Source organism: Phyllostomus hastatus, unplaced genomic scaffold (assembly GCF_019186645.2).
Source record: "Phyllostomus hastatus isolate PE091 unplaced genomic scaffold, TTU_PhHast_1.1 phas_scaffold_1066, whole genome shotgun sequence".
In the NCBI taxonomy this organism is placed as follows: domain Eukaryota; kingdom Metazoa; phylum Chordata; class Mammalia; order Chiroptera; family Phyllostomidae; genus Phyllostomus; species Phyllostomus hastatus.
Genome location: NW_025334004.1, coordinates 25368363 through 25393795, shown reverse-complemented (window position 1 = coordinate 25393795; position 25433 = coordinate 25368363). Strand labels below are relative to the sequence as shown.

Sequence of the window (25433 nt, the reverse complement as noted above, 5' to 3'; positions counted from 1 at the left end):
GTAACTCACATCGATGCATTTTTATTGCGAGAGTGAGGCAAAGGGAGACCTGTGTTCTTGTTGTTAAAGAAAAAGATAATGCCCCCCTTCTTCTGAAAGAACACGAGTTTAATGGAAACTCGAGCACCTCCACGTCTGAGCTCGTCTCCCAGCCTCGCCCAGCGTCCACAGTCCTGTGGAGACCGGGGCTGGCAGGGGTCCCCAGGGCTGTAACCGCCCCGCCTTGCTTGGTCTGGGTAAAAGGACGGGTGTCCTGTTTCTGGCCACCCACCAGGAAGCCTCCGTCCTTCCCTGCTTCGTTACCAGTGAGGCGTTGGAAACGGAGTGGTACCGGTAGGGATCGTCGTTAATGATCTTTCCAGAACGTTATTCGGTTGCTATTCCAGATAGTGGAATCCTAAAACACAGTTTGGACGACTTTTCTAAATGCACTGCACATTCTACATGTCCCGTCGCTTTGATCCTGGAACGACTGTCCCTTACATGGAAATAAGTTGAGAGAGAGAGTGGGCGGCCGTCCGTCATCAGCACTGACCTTGGCAGCTCACCAGGCAGCCCTCACCCAAGGGCTGTCGTCTCCAAAGACGGGGTATCACTAGTTTCTCTCAGCTCATTTATGGCTCATGTCTTACATATGATATGTATGTGTTATGCCCATCATGTATTATGTATTTATGCCCATCATGTAACAGAGAGAGAAAACAAACAGTACTTTTTATCACTTAAACATTTTAAATTAAAATGCTACCTGCCCACTGGTGACCCCACTCCTCGAGTGAGGTACAGGCAAGTGGGCTGTGCCCTGTGTTGAAATGGCAGTGCTGATCCTGCCGAGGTCATGAATGACCTCCTCGGCTAGTTGGACGTAGCTCCTTACTTCGTTGCTCCTTTTTTCCCTCTGGTTTCATTCATTTCATTGTAATTTGTGTCCCAGTTCCAGGGAATACTCTCACATGACCTCCCATGTTTCGTGTGTGCGTGTGCATACATGTATACCTGCAAAGGCTGTGTGAACAGCCAGTCCGCCCCTCCTGCCTTTAAAATGGGTTTTCCTTCCAGATGCTCCAAGCGTCAGGGGAGACAGCGGCAGCCACAAACCACACTGCTCTCCCAGCTGGGAGCGAGACCAGCCGGCTCGCCGGCCCTGTGCTCTGAGGGACTCGGCCCCTGAGCCGGTTTTAGGTCACTGCTCCGAGGGTAAGGCCTGGGCTCTACCCTAAGACCGCTACATTTCCCTGTTAGGACTCTTCAAAAGGAGAGGTCCTCCGTGTGTTTGGTAAAAACGTGGAGAATATATCAAAACTCTAAACTGAGCCAACTCTCCAACTCTCCCGTAATCACTACACAGCACTTTATGTAGGTTTTGGGAAAAGCAAACGATCATTTGGTTGTAGCAGAGAATCTGAACATGCAGAGCAGCAGGGCATTACGTCATCTATAGGTGTGGGACTGGACATATAGGCGTTCATCTCTGTTATCCCCCTGCCACGGCCTCGGTCCCCTTACGGAAGAGGCAGTTCCATCAGCCTATATGTGGCATGGCCGTCAATCATCTCTTAGGCACTATGATCGAAATAATGGAGCGTTTGGTTCCTTTAAGAATGTTTATCTGTCCATGCATGTGTTTATTCACTTACACTGACTCCCGTTACAAAAACAACTGACAGGAGAGACTCACAGGGACACAGATAATACAAGAAAAACTAAAAGTGAGAAAGGGGAGGGCATCGGGGCGGAGGGCATCGGGCGAAGGGCGCTCGGGGCCGGGAAGCACGAGGGACCTGCCCGGCTGTACAGAGAACAGTGAGGCGCTCTCCCTTCTGCACGAGGCTGAGGCTACGAAACCGCCGGTGCGTTCTCGCTCAGGGGCGTAAGATACACACAGGTGTGCGCCCGTGCCTGGCACCGAGAGCTCCTTGTGTGAAGGGTTTTGTCTTCCGAGATGTCTTCCTTTGTCAAGTGCGAGGCGTTTGAACTGAGTGTGGATTTGGCAACAAAAGCACTGGATGGACTCTGTTCCTAGGTGACCCCCTGCCCCAGGCCCCCGTTCGGGGACAGCAGAGCCCGTGCGCAAACACGACCTCCGTGGCAAGGCGACGGCCGATAAGACAGAGTCCACAGGGACAGTGTCAGGCAGAAATACTATCTGTGTATTTTACCAAACGGTGAGGGAAAAACAGCGCACGAGTTCGCGACATTTGGAGCGCAGCCAGTGGGGAGAGGACGTGCTGCAGACCAGTCCAGTGCCGTGGCCGTGAGTGGGGCGCGCGCAGCCCCGTGCCGAGGGCGCTTGCCGGGTGGCCGGTTCCTACACGGCCTCCGCGGGGACGCAGGGCTCGGGCGGCTCGCCAGCCTTGGCGGCCTTCCTGTCCTCCTTGCTCACGTGAGAAAAGACGAGTTCTTCGTTGAAACCTGTCGGAAACAGCCGCAGTCGGATGTTACGTGGCGTCAAGAAGGCCGTCCTCAGAACCGTCTGCAGGTGTCCCGTCACCCCGAGAAAGGGTTCTAGAGCCGTTTGAAACCGGGCCTGTTCTGGTGACACATCAGATGGGCACGACTTGTTTTTTCAGTTTGCACCGCACCGCCCCCCCCACCCCCCGGGCAGCCTTCTGCAGCGTGTGGGGTGCAGCGGACTGTGGGCAGCAGCTTAGCCGAAAAGGCCAAGAGGAGGAAGGGGAACCAGAGGAAAGGCCAGCGCTCGATGTGACTATAAACCATTGCCTGCTAACTCCGCCCCGGTCAGTGACGGCCGGTTAGACTGGCCCAGGCAGGTCCCTGTAGCCAGTGACAGTGTTTGATTAGCTTAGCTTTTGCCAAGATTTCTACTCAGTCTCTCAGTGGAGAGATTTGTTTCTCCAGTTTTGGGTTCCCTTAACATTTATGGTCCCCTGCCCACGTCAGAAAGACTCTCATCCATCCATTCATCCGTCCCAGAATGCTCAGGGGCCTGCATGGTCAACGGGGAGGGGCTGTTCTCCGGCTACTGGAGTCCTTTTTGGTGCCCTGAAGCAGCTGTTCCCCTTGTGGGAAGTCTGGCTGGAAACGTGGCGAGTCATTTAAGGGACCTATGGTTCTGCAAGTCAGGGCGTGAAAAAATCATCGGGCAATGTGTAGGAAGAATATAGTTGTGCCTGTTTGGAAAACAAGCCTTGTGTCACACGCCAAACAACGCAAAGTCACTTTTGACTACCATTACCTGACTCATGTGGCCTAGACAGTCTCCCAATTATATCTTTATTTTCTGTGACTCTTGGGGTGTTTCAAGATCATTACGTGTGTTAAACATAAATTTTTTAGTCGCAGTTTCCACTGGTTCCATTTTTTTCCTCTTGAATGCGTGTGTTGAGTCGTAAAGTAGGACTGCTCCCTTCCTGTCATTGCTCCGCCTTACATCTAGGGTACATCCATCTCGTTTCATGGACTTTAGCATCCAAGGACATTTCGTGTTTTAATTATCCGCACTACTTAAATAACATACACTGTTCTTCAGTATATAAAGTCATTTGTTCTATCTTAAAATACAAAATAGGCCCTGGCTGGTGTGGCTGAATGGATTGAGTGCCAGCCTGCAAACCAAAAGGTCGCCGTTTCGATTCCCAGTCAGGGCACATGCCTGGGTTGCCGGCCAGGTCCCCAGTTGGGGGCGTGCGAGAGGCAACTGTTTCTCTCTCACACAACGATGTTTCTCTCCCTCTCATTGTCCCTCTCTCCCCCTCTCTAAAAAGAAATACAATCTTTAAAAAAATTAAAATACAAAATTATTTTAGAATTACAAAAAACAGTAACAATTGATTGAATGTCTCTGCATGCTACATACCTACTTTTGGCCATCCCCATCAGTCATAGAAAAAGTGAAATGGCTCGTTCGGGGTGTTTTTCTCCAGTCAGCCAATACACAAGGCAACTCGACCCATGCAGACTTACAAAGGCTTGAGGCCAGAAGTGATGGGTTCATTTCTCCTGAGGCCATAGCCTTCCCAGAGGACAACATGGACATGAACAGGCTGCCTACTTGTCGTAAGCAAAAGGAGATGTTTCCAAGCACCATCAGGAAAAATCTGCCTTTAACCTGCACCGGCTGTGCAGAGGAACTTTAGCTCTAGTTCGGACCATAACAAAAGGTGGGCTTGGAGATTCCAATCAATTAGTTCTACTGAAAAGCATCACGCAGCCTGTTTATCAAGAACAGCAACAGTTTTAAACGTTCCGGTAAGTAGGCAATCCATTCAGAAAACAATATACATTGTGGCAAGTGCCGTCCTGGTTTGTCAGCACGTATTTACAGTCCTCAGAGCCCTCCGCCCTCCTGCCGAGGGACTTGTGTCGCCCTCTGCCCATCTTTGTTCTCTTACTCAAGGCCAAGCAAGCAAGCGAGCCACACGTACCCAGGATTCTGCTCCGGACAAGCTCCTCCTCTATGGTGAAAACGCGGTTGTACTTAGTCACCCGCTCGCCACGAGAAAGACCTCCCAACTTGATAAACCGGACACCCAGTCCCACAGCCTTAAGAGGGGAAAACAACTTATCAGTGGAAGAGTCACATTTTGCCAGAAGGAACTGTCACTGTGTGCTGTTTTGGTGTTTCTCTCAAATTTAGTGTCTTGTCTTTACACAGGTAAAGTGGCCTGCTTAAAGTGGAGGGTGTTAGTGGCAGAGAGGTAAAGCGAGTCTACACCAGATGCTTTCCTAGCCACACAGGCGTGCCGATTGCACCTAAGAACATTCTGGCCTTACTCCCTTCATTTTAGGAGGTGAGGTTACAGGTGCACACCCCGGTCATTGAAGGGTGCTCATCATTTTTTCCCAGGACTTCAATTTTTCTGTTTGTTTTTTTTGTTTCTTTGTTTGTTTGTTTTTTTTAGAAGTCCAAAGATGAGCTCTTTGCAAAACAGAGCTGTCTGGGAGGAAGCAAGTCTATTTCATAAAAGGTTACATAACTTTCTCTGCCAAAGACTGCATTTCTCTGAAATACCAGTTCGTGATGAAAGCAGTGTTTTGGCAATTCGGCAACTGGCCGGCCTCCAGCACTTACCAAATCAGCGATGCTGTCGTCAAGGCACTCTCCTGCTGTGCTTCCGAACACTGCGATGTGCCTCGTACCTGCAAACGGGGTTCTTTTCAGGTGTCAGCGGCACGGAAACCAGGAGCAGCATACATAGGAGCCACTGGGTCAACATTAAAAATTTCCAGACATTTAAAACTTCCCATGGGGAGTCAATTATTTGACCACCTAAGAATTCTAACCCAAACATTTGCATTTGTATATTACCCTGGTTTCATCTGTTTAGCCCTTTCCATGAGCTGAGATGCTGAATACCACGTGAATGCCACATTTCATCACATTTAAGAGACGATAAATTGTAAGATTCACCATTATTACCACCAAAGGGGCAAAATGCTCAGATTAGAGCAACACATTTTTAGGACCACAGCTGTAAGACACGATTCAGTTCCTTCCACGTTCAACGTAGAAAAATGCACCTTTGCGTCGGTGCCAGGTGAGTGTGAGGGCGCGGCAGGGCGAGGTGGCGGCCCTAAGTAATGAACAGGCTTCACAATTCCTTGCGTGGAATTCCGCTCGAAGGAACCTGCCATTCTGAATGTTTACCTATTGGAGGAGCAGCAGTGGAAATATTTAATCATCTGAGCAGTGCAGAACCTCCTGAGATTTACGAGCCTATGAAGACTGGGAGCCAGTGTAGGTCCCAGAGTGGCGGGGAGGAGGGGTGTGTGTGTGTGTGTGTGTGTGTGTGTGTGTGTGTGTGTGTGCGCGCGCGGCAGGAGCTACAGCCGCAACCTGGAGGGAAGGCCAGGGTGATTGCTGAGTGCCGGGCCCCCGACTGGGGACCACGGCCGTTCGTTCCACCCTCGGGCACCTGCTCCAGGCCTGAGACTAGCCTTCTGTCTAGTTCCTCATACTAACGTTGCTGTGCCGTGCGTAAGTGAACAAGGCTCTCATGGAAGCTTACAGTCTAGAGGGAGACAGCAGGCGATAAATCATTAGACAAGTGTGGTCGGTACTGCAAAGAGAAGATACAAGCTGCTATGAGAAAGGTTCAGAGCAACCAGTTAGGGGTGGAGGAAGTCAGGGAAGGCACAGACAAGGTAGGACAGAAGGAGGTTTACAGTTATTTGCATGAAAAATAATAATAATATAAGAATAAACTGTTTCATGTACTCACAACTGTAAACCTATTTTTGTCCCACCCTCTATATCTGAAGAAGTTTCATTCCGGGCAAGAAGACCTGAAGGATCAGGAGTAGTTAGCCAGGTAAACAGTACAGGGCAAAGCATTCTAGGCTGAGGGAACAGTATACGGAAAGACCTCAAGGCGGTAACGAGTTTGAAACTGTTGAGGAATGAAAGAGGCAGTGCAGGCCAGTGGGGCTGCTGCCGTGTTGTGTGAGGTGGACGGCGCAGCGGCCTTGGCCACACCTTGGCGGCTGCCCTCCTGGACGGGGGCTGATGCTGGAGTGTCGTGACGTGAACACGTGAGCTGCATGTTATCTTCCAGCACCAACCAAATCACATCGGTGGTGTGTTTTTGGGTTTTTTTTTTCCTTCCACGGTGTATTCTGTGCTTTTGATGAACTGACATAGTGCATATTTTGGGCTTCTTGTATAACCGAGTTCATGATGAGCCCTTCAGATCTCTGCTGTTACTCACTGTGGAGGAGATTGGTTATTTCCACCAAGTCCGACATTGTAGTTTGATTTGTGTGTTTGATGATCAGCCCAGTGGACTTGGGGCTGCCGACGCTCCCGTCCTCTAGAAGTTTGGAAATGCTTTTGGAGGCACTTCCTGCGATGATGTAACACCGGGAACCAACGGCATTATAGAGGCTATCCCACTGCTCAGAGTCCTGGGTAGATATGTAAGAGTTGATCATTATAATGTCACAAAACAACATGAATCGTATAGCACAAAATCAAAGTTATATGCTCTTCTGAGATAACACAACACAGTTTTCTTTTGCATCCGCAGCTGCATGATGCCCATACCACAGCCACACAAATGAACAAGCTTCTCAGAACCAAAACTTAAAGTGAATTTCAGGTTAAAGGTTTAGTGAATAAAATGTCTATGCCCATTGGATGCTATTTTCCACGTTGACGCTGAAGTTCCCCAAACCCAGGCTTTCCTCACCCACTGTACTATCCTTAACGCTGCTGAAGATCGGCTGGGGAGAAGATTTCACTCTTACTTGTGACAAAGAGACAACTAAAAAGCAATAAACCTACAAGGGCCCTAGGCCCTCATTCTCAACACCCTTATTTTTTATTGGTGAGACCACTGTATGAAATGAAATGCTTCCTATTTAAGGAAAATAACATTCAAAGTCTTCCCAGCCATTCAACAGATTTCAACCAAGAGCTCATTAGAACAGATTGCACAGATGCACCTCCTCCCACTCGGAGGGGCTGCGGTCACAGCCGCAGGGCCAGCGTCAGAAGGCGTGTCTGGCCACATCAAAGGGCTGAGCTCAGTCTGTGTCTCCCGAAAATGCTGGGATAGAGCTGGGCTGTGAAGGGAAAGATCCTGGGGCTCCCAACCAGACCCGGCAGTCTCCTTGCCCCCAAATTCAAGTTGTTATCTCAGAAAAGGTGTCTCTTCAGTGTATCCAGTGGTTCCCAAATTCATAAAACCAAGAATTTAAGTTTTGCTGCTTAAGTGGGTTGGGAAGAGAAGTGGTCTTCTGTGGCAAATAAACACCCCTTGTTGGACATTAGTTTGACTGGATTTTTTTAAAAAATCTCAAACCTTTTAAGAATATGGCTTTGTACCTGGCTGGCGTAGCTCAGTGGATTGAGCGCGGGCTGCGAACCAGAGTGTCACAGGTTCGATTCCCAGTCAGGGTACATGCCTGGGTTGTAGGCCACGGCCCCCAGCAACCGCATATTCTTGTTTCTCTCTTTCTCCCTCCCTTCCCTCTCTAAAAATAAATAAATAAAATCTTTAAAAAAGATTAAAAAATAAGGCTTTGCTACTTTTCTGCATACGTGGTAACTGGGTTTAGGCTGAAAAACGTTTGGCCTCGCTGAGGTCCTGTGTCCATGAGCACTAGATACGTGATTAACCTGCCGAAGCACCTGCTAGCACAGCGGGCTGGGCCTCCGTCGGTGAAGCTGCTTGCAAACACACAGGTACTCCTGGCGTGCTTGGAACGGCTTATTTTATTCTGTGGGCAGGCAACACCCCTAGGTAATTGCGTTTCTGCTATTCATTTGCTTAGTAAGTGCCTTTTCTCAAATGCTGAAATAAAGCAATTCAGGCCCAGCCCAAATCACAACACATTTCAAATGACAGGTCCAAGAGAATGAGATTTTGTTCTGTGTTTTGTCATCAGATTCAAGGTGAATCCTGTTACCTCTTTCCTGAAGGGATCGATCAAGGCAATAATGGAAGGGAACTTGTTGATCAGGTCCACGTACAGGTCAACCATCTCGGCGGCGTTTTTGTACGTTCCCGTCACCACTTCGTACTTCCCTTTGTTCTGGGAGGAGGGAGGGAGATGTTAGAGGGTACACGAGGGGTTCCTCAGTGTTAACAATGCGATTCCAGACCATTTCCACTCATTTTGTACAGAAGGTTGTAATCAGATTGTTTCCAGGCCACACTCACATGGTAAATCTATGCATTTTACTTTTTTAAAAAGATTTTTATTTATGTATAGACAGAGGGGAAGGGAGAGAGAACGAAAGAGAGAGAAACATCAATATGTGGTTGCCTCTCACCCTCCCCCCCTCCCCACTGGGGGCCTGGCCCACGACCCAGGCGTGCGCTGTGACTGGGAATCAAACCGGCAACTCTCTGATTTGCAGCCCAGTGCTCAATCCACTATGCAACACCAGCCACTTTTAACATCTGCTATTTGTTGACCTGGGGAAACTCAGTCACCATTCCCTTTCACCCCAGAGAGCTCTCCCCACCGACTTCGGATGAAGTTCTCTGCGCAAAAAAGTTGAGTACAGAGTAGGAGAGGAACAATTTCTTCCTTAGCTTATTGACGTGGGGCCAGACACCTGGCTGCTTAGGCAGATGGGCAACAATACAGGTTCACAAAACAAGCAGCAGCAATGCAAACCTGCCTACATGCTAGAACCCACCATCTTTCAGCTCACAGTGAACAAATAGCTTGTTTCTTCTACAGTGAATATCCTGAAATTTGAAAGCAGGGCTAGGCTTTTGAGATACTACCAAGCAATATGAAAGGTAAAGTGGTTCATGGGAAGGCACTCTTTTCTCAGGTAGCATGCAAGTTCTAGCAGTGACAGTGCAATCTTGACAGAACTCTAGTGCGACCCCCTTTATTTAAAGTCCGGCCAGCCTCCAAGGCATCAAGTGTGGAAGCAAGCACTCGATTTCTAAACTTGTGTCTATAGTTATATTATTCTCTAGGCATTAACTAACTTGGCTTTTTAAATTCCACTTACATTTTGATGCCCCCAAAACTTAACAAACAAACAGGATCTGTTTGGAAAATATACAGACATGCTCTTCTTTTGAGTTCTAATTTAAAAATAATGGGACTTTGCCCTGGCTGGCATAGCTCAGTGGATTGAGTGCAGGCTGCGAACCAAAGTGTTGCAGATTCGATTCCCAGTCAGGACACATGCCTGGGTTGTAGGCCATGGCCCCCAGCAACCGCACATTGATGTTTTCTTTTCTCTCTCTCTCTTTCTCCCTCCCTTCCCTCTCTAAAAATAAATAAATAAAATCTTTGAAAAAAAATAATGGGACTTCAACAACACGAGTCAGCATTCTGGAGCCGAAACTCACGTAGTCCATCAGGTCCTGTGCGGCGCAGTTGATGGCCAGATGCAGGTTCATTCCCATTTTCAGCCCCAGGTTCTCGCAGATTCCTTGTATGAGGAGCAGGGGCTGCTCTATGGTGTCGGAAGTGATGGTTAAACAGCCGAGATGGGACATCTTGCCTGTGATCAGCTGCTGCGGGATCAGAGGAAGACGGGGAGTGTGAGTACCACACACGGCTGTCCTTGGAGTTCCCTGGGCCCGGTGCCTTTCAGAACCAGACACAACTCCGCGAGGATGTGTTCCTCTGATCCTTCGTTAACCCTGCATCTCGGTCCCACTCAGCTCTGCGTGACCTTTGGCATCTGACTGCCCTGCGGTGTCTGGGAGTAATTTTCTTGTTTGCTTTTACTTGACAGGGTTTTCCAGCTTGGCCTGGAGAACACGTGTCTGTCTGTCTGTCCGCAGTGTGCTGCTGTCGTCCCTTTGCTGGCTCCCCCGCTGTACGTGGGGCTGCCCTGAGCCGCCGCCACCAGGCTGGTGCATCTCCCAGCTGCCCCTGGAAACGCCTGTTCTGCCTGTCCCTAACTCTGTCCTCTCTCTCCAAACCCGTTCTTCCCTGTGTTCCATTTCCCTTTAGCAGAATATAGCTTAAAACTTTAAAAGGCAGCCTTCCTTCAGGATGCGTTTATTTTGAAAGGGATTGAAGCCTTCAGCTGGAAGGATGCATCACTGAGGACGGATTTCAGAGGAAGATCTGAGGACTCAAATGACCCCAGGAAAAGGCAGCCACACGCTTCTCTGCCAAGGTCAGCCTTGACGTGCCTTTGCCATACATTGCCACTATGCAGTTATGACAAGTTGAAGCAACATCAGTAATGCTGAGGGCGTGTGTGTGTGTGTGTGTGTGTGTGTGTGTGTACGTGTACCAGCGTCAAGAGCAAATGTGAACCTAGATACAAATATCCCCTTTTTACTGGAGATAACACTAGTTGATTATAAGAGCCATCCAACATTTTTAATGTCAATGAGAGGGGCCTCCCATTCAATGACAGGAGAGTTGGGGAAATTTTTGTGTTCAGAGCACCCACAATCACCAAAATGACCCACTGCCCAGGTTCAGCTCGTCTCTCGAGGCCAGTTGTCACCAGAACGGTGCGCCTGACTCTCCTGGCAAAACCCGAGGTCTGGCAGCATTTCACTGGAAATGGTGCCTCGGTGCCTGTGGGGACCAGCTGTAAGGAGTGGCTGTCTTTTGTGCCTTTTCTTCCTCTCTTTGGCAGAATAAAACCAAAATCGAAAACATCCTGCATGCCTTTCATCTAGTTAGCAGAGAGATTCAGCTTCCCCGACACTTTACCGAAGGGTTTCAAATGCAATCTTACTGCTCGTGAATGCTTCTCTGAGCCCTCTGAGATTTCAGCTGGCCAGACAGCTACAGGCAGAGACGGCCTGGTAGCCTGTGGGCAGACAGGCAGTGGCTGAATGCTGTTCCAGCTCTCAAGCTGCCTGGTTTAGTGCTCTTGGAGCAGACGCGCCACTTACGTACGGCAGCCCTGGTCCTGGAATGAAATGACTACAGGAGAGACAAAGGCGCAGGGAATACACCGATGAATTGTGTCGTATACAAGCGTGGTGAACACACACATATACTTACTTGACCTCTTTTGCCTTCGTTATGCCCTTTCTTCGGCTCTGCCTTCTGAGGAGGCGGCTGTGGGACAGAAGACAGAGACACGTGGAATGTTCATGCGCGTCTGTGAGCAGCAGGCAAAGCTCAGGTCCCCGGGCCTGCCCACTGCTCTGGCGCGCGTGCGCACGCACACACGGATAGTGCCAGCCACTCCCTACTTTTATAAACCCCGAGCCCTTTCCTGAATTCAGGCTCCTGTCCCCGTTGGTTCATCCTTACCTTCTCCCTTCAATCACGTATATATGGGGTATGTATACACGTGCTCACGCACTTCTAGTCACGTAAATAAAGTAGTATTCGCCCTTACAGCGCCCCCTCCTTGCCCTTAAGGGAGAAGAATACTGTGACATTTGCTTTCAGAGGCTCAGCACGTTGTTTCGGATATTCTCAAGGTACAAACACTTTCACCAGCGGGGTGGATTTGACTTTTGGAAACAGCCCAAGATCATTACCTCTGGTGAATCTATCTGGTGAGTGTCAAGGCACTTGAGATTAAAAGCAAAGACGTTTCCCAAAGAGACGTTCCCAGAATTCGGGGGTTTTGATAAGGATGCACTTTTGTGCCCAGCGCGGACCGGATCTCTAAGCCGGGTCACGTCTGTCAGGACTCAGCGTGGCTCACCCTCAAGTGTGAGCAAATACAGTCACCCTGCCCTTTCCATCCCCTGGCCACAACGACACGGGGGCGCCTCTGTGTGCCGGGCAGCAGGGAGTCCATGGTGAACGAGGCTGACGCTGCCTCAGGGAGCAGTGACCCAGGCGGGCAGCCGTGGCGACACGGGCCGCAAGCAGGGAGGATGGAGTGGGAAGGGGAGGGCAGAGCACGGAGACGTCGGTGTACATGAGTCAGGGAAGGGGGCTCTGGAGAAGCTGGTACTCGGGCGGCACACACGGGAGTGCTGAACTCCCTGGGTGAAGAGAAGTGTGTGTGGGGCCCAGGGCCGAGGAAGTGTGGGCTTAGGAACCCGAGAGCCACAGCAATAGCCTTTGGGCGTGGTTTCCAGCCTCTCCCCTAGGCATCCTTCGGGCCGGTGACCCTTTGCTCTGGGGGCTTGCCTAGTGCACTGCCCATGTTTAGCAGCCTTCTTGGCCTCAGCCTCCAAGGTGCCAGGAGAGCCCTTGCTGCAGGCTGGGACAATGCAAAATGTCTCCAGGCATTGTCAAACATCCCCCCGGCAACGTCACTCCCCGTTGAGAACCACTGCCTTACAAGAGCACGCGAATGCATTTTACTCTGTCGAAATTTACAAAGAAAAAAATCCCTGTGACTCCATAACGTGCAGTTAAGAGGTGGGCAGCATGACAGAGGAAAATATGTGTAACAGAATCGAAGCCTTTATTATACAGTACAAAAAATTCCTGGATGTCAGTAAAAGATGAACCCTCAATGAAAAGGGCCAAGAAAGCAATTTGCAGCGATTTGTGCCAAATTTTTATATTACTTTAAACACAAAAACACTATATACGAGGGAGGACTAAAAAAAACTTGGAATTTATTTATAAATATTGTGTATGCTTACATGTTTAAACTTCAGTCACCTTCAGAGTACTCTCCATTGAAGCAATACACCTACTGAGACTTTTTTTTTGTTGTTTCAAAACCGTTTTGAACTCATTGATTTCAAATGCTTCTGCCATTTTTTGTTTCATCTCTTTCACATCAGCAGAATGAGTCCCTTAGAGGACTTCTTTCACCCAGGGAAACAAAAGTTACTCGGCGGGGGGAGATCAGGTGAATAGGGAGGGTGGGGCATGGGGAGTCATACCACTTTTTGGTCAAAAACTGCTAAGCACTCAGTGCAGTGCGGGCAGGTGTGTTCATAAATCAGCCATCATGAAATGGGCAAATGCGTTGAAAGAGTCTTCAAAAAAATTCACTGAAGCAGAATGCAGCCTCTCACAACAACGCCAGCTGGTATACGGACACAGATGGGTTCCTAGAACACTTGTCTAGTGGGGGAAGCCTGTACTACAAGGGGCTCACCCTCCAGAAGATAATCCTGGGTTTTTTGCATTCCCCCTCATGTATTTGTGTGTGTATCTGTCTGTTTAAGGTGTATAAATACAAAAGAAAAAGTAAGGAAAAAAATGGCTGAAAGGCCATGCACTGAATTTTTAAGGTGCTCACCTCTAGTCAGGGGACTCGGGGACTGAGGGTGGTAGCTGGTAGGGAGCAGGGACCTGGTGGCAGGGGTGGCTACCTCTAGCAGCATTTGAATTTTCACAAGAACATTCATGAGCTCCTTGTATAATCAAAAAGCAATATTTGAAAGTCAGGACGATGGCACAAAGCTCAAATGTCCTGAATTTCCTCATATTCGAAGCTGGGTTTCCTCCACCATTACGTCCTGCTCCCTCCTATTGGTAGGGGTGAGCACGTTACTTGTATTCAACTCACTCACTCCTCACAGTCTCCCGGTAAGATGGGTATTTGTCAGACCCGTTTTATACACGAGGACCCCAAGGCAGAGAGATTATGCAGTTGGCCTAGGGTCACGCAGCTGATGAGGGGCAAAGCAGAGTGCAAGGTCAGGGTTAACTTGTCCAAATCTGGGTCTCTGAAGGCTGGTCACTAATAAAGAAGGTGGCCCCTTGAAAGTGCCCCAGAAGCTGGCCCCAGGCGGTGCTTGGAGCCAGTCTAGTCAACTGCACGGCCTGCCCCCACCGTTCTCCAGGGGAGCGTCCGGTGCTTCCAAAAGCCTCCCACTATGTGAACGTTGGGGTCCTGGGTTAGACCCTGGAACGGGGAGAGGGGATTAGTGGGGAAACCAGTGAAATTTGAATATGGTCCAGTTTAGCTAATAGTAATGTACCTTAATGTACCTTAATAGTAATGTACATTTTGGTTTAGCTAATAGTAATGTACCTAAATGTACCTTAATAGTAATGTACATTTTGGTTTCTTGGTTTTGACATACTATGGTAATGTGTCAGGTTAACATTGGGGGGAACTGGGTGGAGGAGTATTTGGGAACTCTGTATTAATCTCTGCAAACTTATATATATATATATATATATATATATATATATATATATATATATATATATATATATATATATAGAGAGAGAGAGAGAGAGAGAGAGAGAGAGAGAGAGAGAGAGAGAGAGAGTTTTAAAAGCACCAGAGACAAGGATTGGGTCCCTCTCCTGGCCTCAGCCCTGCTACGTCAATGTGCACTGCCGCAGGTAGGATACCACAGGACAGCTGGGGACCTGTACAGCTGCCTTGTCCTGCCTCTGTGACTTTCTCCTCAAGGGCTGCCTGGCCAAGGGCACTTGCTTGCCCAACACCGGAATTCTAAGCAGACACAGGAGTCTGTGCCTTACCCATCATGCCAAACCGCCTCTCACATCTTAGGGTCCGAATCTTTCCTTTCTCTATGGATCCTAAGGGATGATCTTTGCACGGAGCCAGCTGCCTCAGAAATCAAAACGAGACCGTTAAGCACCATGATAAGCTGGATCCACAGCCAGCGAGGGAGTGTCTAAGCTTGGCGCCTATGGGAAACCCAAAGCACATCGACACATTTTCCACGTCAATAACGCTATTGATTTAACCCCATAACCAAGTATAATTTGGGTGCTAGAAGTTATACGAGAGTCAGCCATCAGATACCATCCATCCTCTTTACATACCGTTTCGATTGCTTTGTTAATTTGTTTCTGGATTTCCATCAGCATCTCCACACCCTGTAGGTAAAATAAACATGATCTTCCACAACTGCAGTCTCGAAGTTTAAAAATAAAAACTTACGCCGCACATGGCTATTTCTAACCCAGAATATTTGCAAGGTCCCTGGCAAGGTCTGCAAAATCAGAAGATTAAATGCGAATCCTCAGCCCCCAGTTTTCCCTTGGTCACCGTGGCCGGGAGGCTCTTCCGCCTCGCTCATGCTCTCCATTGTTCAGAACCGACCGGCTCGGCTGGTCGGGTCACGTTAACTCCACTCTGTTTCGTGGTCTCTTGACGGACCTTCTTGTGGCAGACACCACAGGTCACAAAGGGATTCTGCACGATCGTGCTTGACTTGGTGTAAACCCACTGTCGCTCGAAAAGTAGAAAGGTGTGTTCTGGGGATGGTGGCATCTGCACATGCAGACAGATAAAGAGTGGCGTGCCCAGTGCCCTGGGACCCACGCAGCACAGCGGGTCTTCACTACAGGGAAGATCCTGCCTGATGCCAGGATCTGAACTTGACCTGGCGGGCACAAATCCTGGGCTTCTAGGATGGATAGACTGGGAGGTAACGGTTATTCTTTTCAAAAAAGAATTCTTGGTCACAAACCATCTTGAGATTTCAAAGTCGTGGCCTTCACTGTCTCTCTCACTCAGTGTATTACGAGAGGGGATGGAGCTCCCTGTACTTTCTCTGAAAACACCCCTACAGAACAGGAACACCGAGTCCCCCCCAACGCCCAACGAAGGGGCCAAAGGAGTACAATTCAGGACACGAAAACCAACACAGAGCCTAGCACACCACTAGGTAGTAGGAACGCGATTTAGGCTTCCTTCATTCCCTAGTCCATCCACAGGCCCTACACCTCTCTCACGGGCCAGGCAACCCGCCATCCGCCGTCCTCGGGCCCGGCAGCTGTACCTTAACAGAACGGGCTGCTAGGAAAGTGCCAGCGTCCTCTGGCTGCTGCTGCTGTGCACGGACCAGGGAATAAAGACATCTCAGCTGCCCTGGTACGCCCCTCCAGCAGCACCGAGGCCCACAGAGCCGCTCGCAAGGGGCTTGTCTGGGAATCACGAGCGTGAGTCGGTGCTGCAATGAACTGGAGGTCTAGGGCGGCCTAAATGTGTTCCCTTTGGTTGGAGGTCCTGCTTTCCTACCATCCCCCCGATTCCCTAAAAGACATTTTCTCGTTCCATATCTAATTCCCTCTCTCTCTCGGTGTCATCGTGCTTTGGGGACCTACACTAAAAACTCGTGGGCGATGGAGCATATATTTTTTTAGCAAAAGCAGTTGGAGAGAAGGTAAGGTACTTGTTTAGCGGTTAATCCAGGATGGGGTATACAAATCACTTCTTTCATTAAATTCAGCTTCCCAGGCGATGACTTCCCACAGCTGACCAGAGATACCATCAGCAGAGGGATGGTCAGCTTGGCTGGCGGTTCCTGGAAGAGGGGGAAGGCGAGAGGAGAGGGGAAGCACGGATCACTCACACTGAGACACCCGTGGGCCCTTGCCGTGGGACACAACGGGCACTAACCTGCTGGCGCTTCAGCAGAGCGATCCTGAAGTACAGAGGACTGCTGCTCAGCGCGGCGCTGGCTTTGGCCGCCGCCAGTGACACGGCCCCGACGGCCATGCTGCCACAGAGCACGGGTTCAGCGGGCTCGGGAGGCACGATAGGTTTCTCTATAAAAGAAGCCTTCGTAGCTGGAGGGAAAAATATTGATAACAGACTCCTCTTAGGGAGTTGGACTCTAAGAAAACTGTATTTTTTTAATACTTCCCTTACAGATACGAAGGCCCAGCATAAAGGTTGAACAACTGAGGTTGGGAAGAATATGTTTTCCACCTCGACCTTGAGTCAGTTTTCTGTTTGATTTCATGCACCCCTCCCCGGTGCTCAACTGGTCCTTGGGCGTGGGTTTTTCCTCTCTGCGAACTTGTTAGCAAACTCAGCATTAGCTTCTTCAGTCATACGGGCAGGCTTCGTTATCCCACATTCACACAGAGCTAAACTAGGGCTTAGAGACGCTGGAAGAGCTGCCCAACACCCATCAGACAGTGAATAAAGAGAGGATCTGGACAGTCTTTGGATTTCAAATCCTTTGTTGTTCTCTGTGCCACCAGCATTCCTGCATGCCCAACTTGTCGCTGAACATCTCTGCATAGATACATCTGACTATCTTTCTTGCCAGACCCCAACCAATGCCTTTTTTTTTTCTTTTAGAAATGCCTTCCCCAGCCAGCCAGCCACTCAGAATGCTTTCTCATCTTTCCCTCGCCTATGTGCGCAGCCACCCAGTCTGACCAGGTACCACAGAGCCCATTCCCCATCACTAGCATCCCTCTTGGCCTCGTCCTCCCCACAGCTGTTGGCCTGAGTCAAGGAAGTGGAATAAGAGGGAAAAGATATAAGCGCCTAGCACATAGGAGGTGTTTAGCAAATTACTGCCCCCTCTGTCTTCTTCCCTGCTCTCGTGTTCCAAGTCGTATCAGTCAAAAGCAACACCCAAATGAATATCCACTGGTGGTCTCTACATATAACTCAGTAGTGGCTGTCCTCACCCTCCCAAGAGATTGGTCTGACATGATTGTTTCGTCTTAGGCCACTCTCCTCCCCATCCCAGGCCTCAGTATCTAAATCTATGAAATAAGACACTGTCTCCACAGTCTCTTTGACCCCTTCCGGGTTCTGGTGCTTTCTTACTCTGTGGAACCCGCACTGAGTGGGTATTTAGTTGGCACCGGGCATCACGGCAGGCACTGGCAGCGCTAGATTGAACAAGACATGATTCATGCCCTCAAGGAGCGTGTTCTAGTTGCACAGACACACAGAACATGGTGCAACCCTAGCGGCAGCTCCAGAACTAACACACCAGAGGGACCGAGGTTAGCAATCTGTTGGAAGGAACGGAGCAAAGGGCCATGATAGATAACTTGGATTATTTGCTTTAAAATAGCGAAGTTTTCCAAATAATTTTTTTTATTAATATGTTACGTAGGACTAAGAAAATACTGGTCCTCTTTAAAATACAGAGTGGCTTCTTGATGCACTGGTGGAGATTTTGGGGGATAGTGGAAGGTCCCCCATGCCACCCTCCCCTTCCCCCTACCTGTCTCTGGCATTGCCACTGTTGAGTGCACTTTGTTTATTTAGTAAGTGCTCACTTCTGAGTGAGAAGTATGTTTATCTTACAAAGACAGTGGAGGGTGGGCCCTGACGGGTGGGGCTCTGTGGGTGGCGCATCATCCTGCAAACCAAAGGGCGGCCGGTTCAGTTCCTGGTCAGCGCACATGCCTGGGGTGTGGGCCGGGTCCCTGGTTAGAGGCGTGCAAGAGGCAACTGACTGATGTTTCTGTCCGACTCTTTCTCCCTCCCTTCCTCTCTCTCCAAAAGCACAAAAATAAAACCTTTAAAGGAAACAGAGGGTGGGATGAAGCAAACCCCCGACAACCCAACACAGAAGCTTCAAGCAAGGACGTGGCGTGGAGGACGGACGGTGCCTGGCGGAAGCCCACCCACGTCTCCTGCAGAGGCTCTGACGCAACAAAGCGGTCTGAGCTTCGGCCTTTTTTTCCCCTCACACGTTTGTTACCGAAGGTTTTGCGGGATGATAAGCCACCAACCTGGCTTTTGCCCTTTTTTTTTGGCTGCAGGTGGAGGAGGAGGCAATGCTGGTGTTACAGGTGCAGGGGTGGGCTCTGCTGAGTCTTCTAGGCCCTTTTCCAACTCTTTTCTCTCCTTATCTTCTTGTACTTTATTTTCAAAGAATGTCCTAGTGGCAAGAAAATATGGCTGTACAGTGGCGTATTTAGGAATACCACTCGTAATTTTGGTCCTGTTTTAGACAGTGAAATATATAGTGCTATTCGAAAGATTTCTTTCTTTTTTTTTTTTTTTTGGAGGGTGGGGCTTAAAATGAATAGTTAAAAAAATTGGGAAATCTCACTTTGGTACGTCTACATAAAATTTCAGCCACTCAGAATAAAAAGAGGAAAAAAGGTTCCATAGGCCAAAAAAGAAAACAACCAACCAAACAAAAAAAAAAAACAACCACAACAAAACCAGGCCATCAAAGACATGGGAATCTGATTTGCCTTAGGCTTAGTAATAACCCAGACGGTGGCGGGGCAGTGATGTTCAAGTACTGAGAGAACATGATTTTAGACGAGAATTCTGTACTCAGCTAAACCGTCGACCGTGGGGGCCAAGTGCTGACATTTAAACACATGTAAGCACTGAAAAGCTTGGCATTCCTTTCTCATCCTTACTTTTTTTTAAAGATTTATTTATTTTTAGAGAGGGAAGGGAGGGAGAAAGAGAGAGAGAGAAACAGCAATGTGCGGTTGCTGGGGGCTGTGGCCTGCAACCCAGGCATGTGCCCTGACTGGGAATCAAACCTGTGATGCTTTGGTTCGCAGCCCGCGCTCAATCCACTGAGCTACGGCAGCCAGGGCTCATCCTTACTTTTAAAGGATGTAATCCAGCACGTTAAGAAAGAGGAAGATGTGGGACGCAGGCAACAGGAGAACAGGAAAGGGTGTCTTACGGCATCTGTGCATGAGGCCCGGAGAAGAACCAGTCCAAAGGGGAGGTTTGGGCAAGGGAAGCTCCAGAGAAGACGGAACGTATAGAACAGAAAGTATGTCAGAGATCTTGGGGGCGCAGGGGAGTGGCGCGGACTAAGGATATGATGACAGCAGAGAAGATACAGACACACAAAAAAGCAGTAAGTTCAATAGCACTCAGAAGCCAAAACTATTCTAAAAAGGTTTTTACAAAGTTCATGATCCAACTCTGAAGCAAGCTAAAATATGATGTTGTGCACAATTAAGCCAAGGATGAAGCTTAGAGAAAGAGTCCAGTTGACCTTCATTTGGCCAGGAGGGTTGTGGCCCTGGACTGGAGCAAATGGAAAAGTAATGCTAACCTCTGCCTAGCTGGGCACTGAACAACACTCACAAAGCCCCCATAAACAGGCCCTTGGCTATCACATTTTAGACTCAGCCTACGGGCACGACGTGGGAGACCTGGTTGGGTCTGGAGGACAGAAGACGAGCGTCATGCATTCACAGTGACCGTATAAACGGCCACGGGACGCTCAACCCGGGGCCCGTGAGGAGGTGGGGAGAGGGAGGGGACGCCGTCTCCATCCTTAATTCTATTTCTGAGAAACTTTGTACTGAATTAAAAGAAACTCTGTGCACAAAAAAAAGGTTGAGAGTCCTTATACAGTAAGATGTTGATAATAGTTTTCAGAAGAAAAACCTGTTATGCTAAAGTTTGCTGCTTTAGCATATGCTTCTTAACCGACTAACCGACTGTACCCAAGGGTACGCCAGACCTGTTTGACTGGCAGGTGAAATGGGAAGACAACAGACAGCGACTTATACCGGACACTTGCCTTTCCAGGTGGAAGACTTACCTGAGCACCTGGTCCACCTCGGCCTGGCTGGAGGGCTCGAGGCCCTGCAGGTCCTGGGTGATGGTCTCGTTGACCCACTGTATGGCCGTGCTGATGGCGTCCAGCCTTTCCGCCTCCTCCCCCTCCGCCAGCTCGGGGAAGGCGTTCTCCTGCACCTCGAAGTCAGTCGCCATCGCCACAGAACATATGCTCTGAAAGTCACACACATCGGTTCTCCATCGTCTCTGCCTCTCGCAGCAAGTGGGAGATCAGCTGTACCCAGCCTTTTGTATCATGTGCATGATATTTTATCACCAATTTCAAAGGGCAAACGAGAATACATAATTTTCCTTGAGGTATTTTTATAGCCATTGAAACACTGTGAAACCCAGCTTCAAGGAACATTTACAATTATTACCTTGTTAGAATCCTCTTAGAGAAACCTTACACTGAAGTTCATTTCTATCACTATTTCTCCAATAAATAGCTACAAGGATACACACTCACAATTATTTTCCTCCCAGAGACGGTAGCAAAATTATTTCTAACAACAAATATGTAGCAATGAAGATGAATTATTAAAATTATGAAAATGCATTTTTCTTCACGTGATTCAGTCTATATATCTTGAAATTTATGCGAGTATAGATATAAAGATATCAATCTATAAACCTGTATAGATTTATGGAACCCATCACATTAATAATGTCAGGATTTTAAAACGATTTTGGCCCCATTTCCTTTTTCCTTCTTGGATTATCTTCAAGTTAGCATGTCCTGTCTGTACCATATCACACTTAAACATAATAAAGCCATCATGCTTTATGTACATGTCTACCTACAAATTGTATGCGTGTGTCAAGATCGCAAACACTGAATGTCAAAACATTCATTTTCCACAATGAAGACAGCAGACGCAGTGGGGCGAGGACAGAGTGAAGAACACCTTTAAGCTGCCTCGTACCTTGTGGAAGTTTTGGACGGTGCAGAACATTTCCACCTGCAGGGTGGGAAGCCCCAGTCCATCCAGCACAGTCTTCCCCACCACTTTGCATATGGTCGGAGGCTTTGCGAGTTTAGAAAAGCAGTTTGCCTTCAACACAGGGAAAAAAGAAAAAGGAAATCAGAATACCACATCCAATGTATCTTTCAAGGTCATTCACATTGATTCTCATTTCCACTAACCTTCTCCCCAAGGGTCCTCCTCGTGCAAGGATTGGTCGAGCAGCTCTGTGGGATGTACCCACCCTCACTCCCTGAGATTTGGTTGCAGTGGGATGCTGAGTCTCTGGTACGTGGGGTGACTGGTCTTTTAAACTCTCAACAGAAACTCACACAGATTTCTTAATTTCAAGGCCCCATGTCACTCTTTCGTTGGCCCTAACCCTACCCTTCTGTGCAAAACACCGAAATCAACTGGTCTCTAGAACACTGATGCATTCGAACTTAAGAAACCTTAAGTGGGCCCGTTTTTATTCCTCCCAGCAGGGCATCTGATGGTTTGATGGCGAAGAGTTATGCAGAGGCTGTATTGCACTGACCATCAGTTCACGCCTGGAATTGTGTTCAGAGAGGATTATGGGAAACTTAGTAATAGCAGTGTCACTGATGTGGAAAGCAGAAGCCATTTGGAAGTGATCCAAGAAAGAGAATGAAGCTGAGGTAGAAAGCTCACTCAGGGAGCCTGAACAACAACAAAAAAAATGTAAGATAGTGTTTCTACTCGGGAGCTAAGAGAGAAGGAAGAAAAAGTGAAGGTCCACCCTCCTCACCACCCTGTCACCAGATGGTATTGGGCCCTTTAATAAGCAAAGCAGGCTCATGACTCTGCCATCCGGGCTGGGCTCAACTGGGCAAATAATGCTTTGACTGGAGTCTCACAGATTCAGTCATCTGGAGACTCAACGGGACCCACAGCACCCAAGGTGGTTTCACGCAGTGTCTCAGCCAGGATGGCTGGGACAGCAGGGTGTCCCAGTGGCCCCACAACAGCCATGGTCTCTCCCTACACAACCTCTTCCTCCAGCAGCAGAACCGGATGTCCTCGCAGGCAGCAGCATAATGACTGGATTCTAAGGTGTGTTCCAAGACTACAAGCCTCCATATGCCAGCACTTAACCAAGCCTCTGCGTCATGCTTGCCAATGTGCTGTTGATAAAAGCAAGTCACTCACAAGCCCACATTCAAAATCAATGTAGAAGGGACTTACATAAGTCCATTCACACCGGTGGTATGGTTCACTGGGGACCATCGCTATAACAGCCTATTATAGCTACTGAGTGGCAGGGCTAAATATCAAACCCAGATGCTTAGAATCTGACCGATTCCCAGTCCCAAACTTGTTCACTTATGAGTTTTATAATAAAGGAATAAAGAGTACTGCTATTGGCCACAGGATCTGAATCCTCTGATGTGTAAGAGAAGAAGAGAAGAAATGGCACTTGAGCTGAACCCTGGTGGAGGTGCAGTATTTCAACAGGGAGACAATGGGGAGAAGTCCAGTGCAGATACTTCCAGTAGAGGGACTGGGATAAACAAAGGAGACGGAGGTGGGAAACCTCAGGCTGTAGGGAGGAGTGGGCCTGTATGGAGGAGCAGTGGAGGGAGTGGGGTGTTACCAGAGGCAGAGGGGAGCAACTATGACTCACACATGGGAAGGTGTTTGATCTCACTCAGAATGCAACAGGGAGCCACAAGAGGTTTTTAAGCAAGCAAAAGAAGGACGGTCAGATTCAGGATTTGGAACACCGCTCAGGCAGCACTGCACAGGATGGACTCAACAGGAGGAGAGGCTCGGTGAGAATAAGGAAGGCCAAAACTAGGGCACTGATAAGAAATGAAAAGGAGGTTGCTTTTTTTGCCAACTCAAATTCCTAAACGCCCTTCAAAGTCCAAGTCAAAGCTTTCCCAGGTGCCACAGCCCACAAGGATCTTTCCCATCCCTGAATCCTTTAATAAGCATATGTGATCTGTCCCTCAGGCTAGCACCCAACTCTGTATCACCTGATCTATGATCCCTTTTTCAGTATCAGTGGCTTTGGTCCCTAACCCAAATATAAACTCTCAAAGGGCTTTACAAAATCCAAGTCTTGGCTGCGAGGAGCATTGCACAAGGGACCCAGAGTCCAAGTTTCCAGCCTTAGCCTTTGTTCTAAGTAACTAAGAGATAAGGGCTTAGTGTCTTTGTAAAATGAGGTTAGACTGGTTAACTTTCAAGAATGCCTCCAGCAGAAAATAGTGGAGAGTGGACCTGCACTCACTCTTTCCTTCCACAAATAGTTCTGAAGTGTCCACATGGACCATGAGCTCTGCTAGGTCCTAGGGACCTGTTTTGATTTCTCGCTGTTGTTTGCTGTGCCACTTGGGAAAATCATTTAAGTTCACTGGGCCAGTTTATTTGTAAAACGGGAATCATCACTGTTACTTCACAGGGATCCTAAGGATTAAGTGAAATAACATAAAGCACACAGCCCAAGGAGGTCCGTGAACACCTCCCTCCATGCCATCCCCATCATTGATGTATAGGCCATGACTGAGAAAAAGAAACATTCACGAAGCATCCTCTGGGCTAGCTGCCTCCACAAGATGTGCTTTTGAACCCTGTAAACACATCGGGCTTCTTCGCAGCATTTACACACAGCACTTGGTGGTGTCAGGGTGCCTCACCACAGTGCGATTTCCTGCCAGTCCCAACCACATTGCTTTCCAGAAGGTAGGTGTTGGCTAGTACCTATGGATCTGGAAGTGAGAAAATGCTTGCCTTTGTTTCAACTGCTCATTGCTTAAGGCTAAGGTTTGTGCCAGAAATCACACTGGGCACAGAAACAAGGAAGGTGATATGAAAAGGCGCCAGCTCTCCACGGGAGCTCACAATGCATGTAGAGAAAATGCTACAAGAACTAGGAACGCAGAAGGATGATTAGCCCAGGGCACAGCGGTCAGGACTTGATCTGAACGGCAAGTTTAGGTAAAAGCTGGTCAGATGGGGACAGGCATCCAGGCTTGATTTGAGTGAAACTCGGAAGCAATGGGAGTGGGCTAGGTATGAGTCTCCGGGGTCGGCTGAAGGAGAAGTGTAGCGAATGCCAAGGCGTTCATCCCGTGGTCAAGAGGAGGCCGCTGAAGATTGGTAAACTAAGCTACGCAGTGTCATGGTCTGTGTCTACAAGAACAACTGGCAGCCGGGACAGGCCTGCCCAGAGGTAGCGAGGAAGCCTGTTCGGTCCAAGCCGTCGCCGTAGCTACAAATCTACCTCGAGCCCACTGTCCCCGAGCTCTTCCTGTCCACCACTTTCTCGAACTTCCTTGCTCCCAGGTGGCCGCTCTGCGTCTCCACTTCTGGATCGTCCCTAGGCATCACCAGGATCCCAACCCCTGCGGCAGCGGCGCGCGTGCGCGCCTCCGCGGCGCAGGCGCACCGCATTGCCGCAGCGCAGGGCGGGGGGGACGGGGTCCGGATGGAAGAGGGTGCTGTCCCAGGTCCCTACCAGGTGCCCGTAGACGTCGGCAGGCTTGAGGTAGAAGGTGGAGTTGAGCAGCTCTTCCAGCCTGCGCGGAACGTCGTTCTTCCGGTAGTACTCCAGAGCCTGCTGCTTCAGCTTCTGCCGCTCCCTAGTGGTCTCACTGCCGCTGCGGCCGCGTTCTTCCCCCATGGTAGGAGATTTAAGGCTACTGCGGGGATTAGGCTGGGGGCCTGCGAGCGTCCTTCGCGTCGCTAGGCAACGCAACGAGCGTCTGACCCCAGTTCTCGCGAGGCTTCCCGTCTCGGAACCCTCCCTACCCAGGCGGCGGGAGCCGGGAGTGGCTCCTGAGCCCTCCTCTTTCATCCTTCTTGAGGGATATGCCTCTGCTAGTGCTATCCTGGCGTCGTTTTTCACCACCTTTCCTCAGTGTTTCCCA

General features: G+C 49.1%; 2 protein-coding genes across 3 annotated transcripts in view; one reads left to right on the top strand and one right to left on the bottom strand.

Moving 5' to 3' along the window:
- Positions 1-1933: 1933 nt before the first annotated feature.
- On the bottom strand, positions 1934-25229 carry ENO4 (enolase 4). 2 transcript variants are annotated; one of them, XM_045854232.1, is made up of 14 exons: positions 25022-25229; positions 21499-21627; positions 20556-20746; positions 18757-18905; positions 16667-16836; positions 16440-16571; positions 15085-15138; positions 11413-11469; positions 9783-9950; positions 8371-8496; positions 6669-6864; positions 5033-5100; positions 4386-4503; positions 1934-2412 (listed from the first exon to the last, which is right to left on the bottom strand). In XM_045854232.1, the coding sequence occupies exons 1-14, from the start codon at positions 25184-25186 to the stop codon at positions 2309-2311; spliced, it is 1827 nt and encodes a 608-aa protein (XP_045710188.1). In that variant the 5' UTR covers positions 25187-25229; the 3' UTR covers positions 1934-2308. The 2 variants fall into 2 exon arrangements, 1 of the variants encoding a protein (XP_045710188.1); XR_006787519.1 differs by having other exon boundaries at positions 2280-2412; positions 5033-5114.
- The window catches only part of HSPA12A (heat shock protein family A (Hsp70) member 12A), a 135948-nt gene continuing 135608 nt past the window's right edge, over positions 25094-25433 (top strand). The window contains exon 1 of the mRNA XM_045854230.1: positions 25094-25187. Coding sequence (XP_045710186.1) covers positions 25185-25187 — 3 coding nt within the window. The 5' untranslated portion in view covers positions 25094-25184. The remainder of the gene's footprint in view (positions 25188-25433) is intronic.

Coding starts and splice junctions, on each gene's coding strand:
- ENO4 (XM_045854232.1), bottom strand. CDS start 25,186: ATGGGGGAAGAACGCGGCCGCAGCGGCAGTGAGACCACTAGGGAGCGG. Junction 20,747..21,498: donor CCGTCCAAAACTTCCACAAG/GTACGAGGCAGC, acceptor TGTGACTTTCAG/AGCATATGTTCTGTGGCGAT. Junction 11,470..15,084: donor TTAACAAAGCAATCGAAACG/GTATGTAAAGAG, acceptor TCTGTCCCACAG/CCGCCTCCTCAGAAGGCAGA.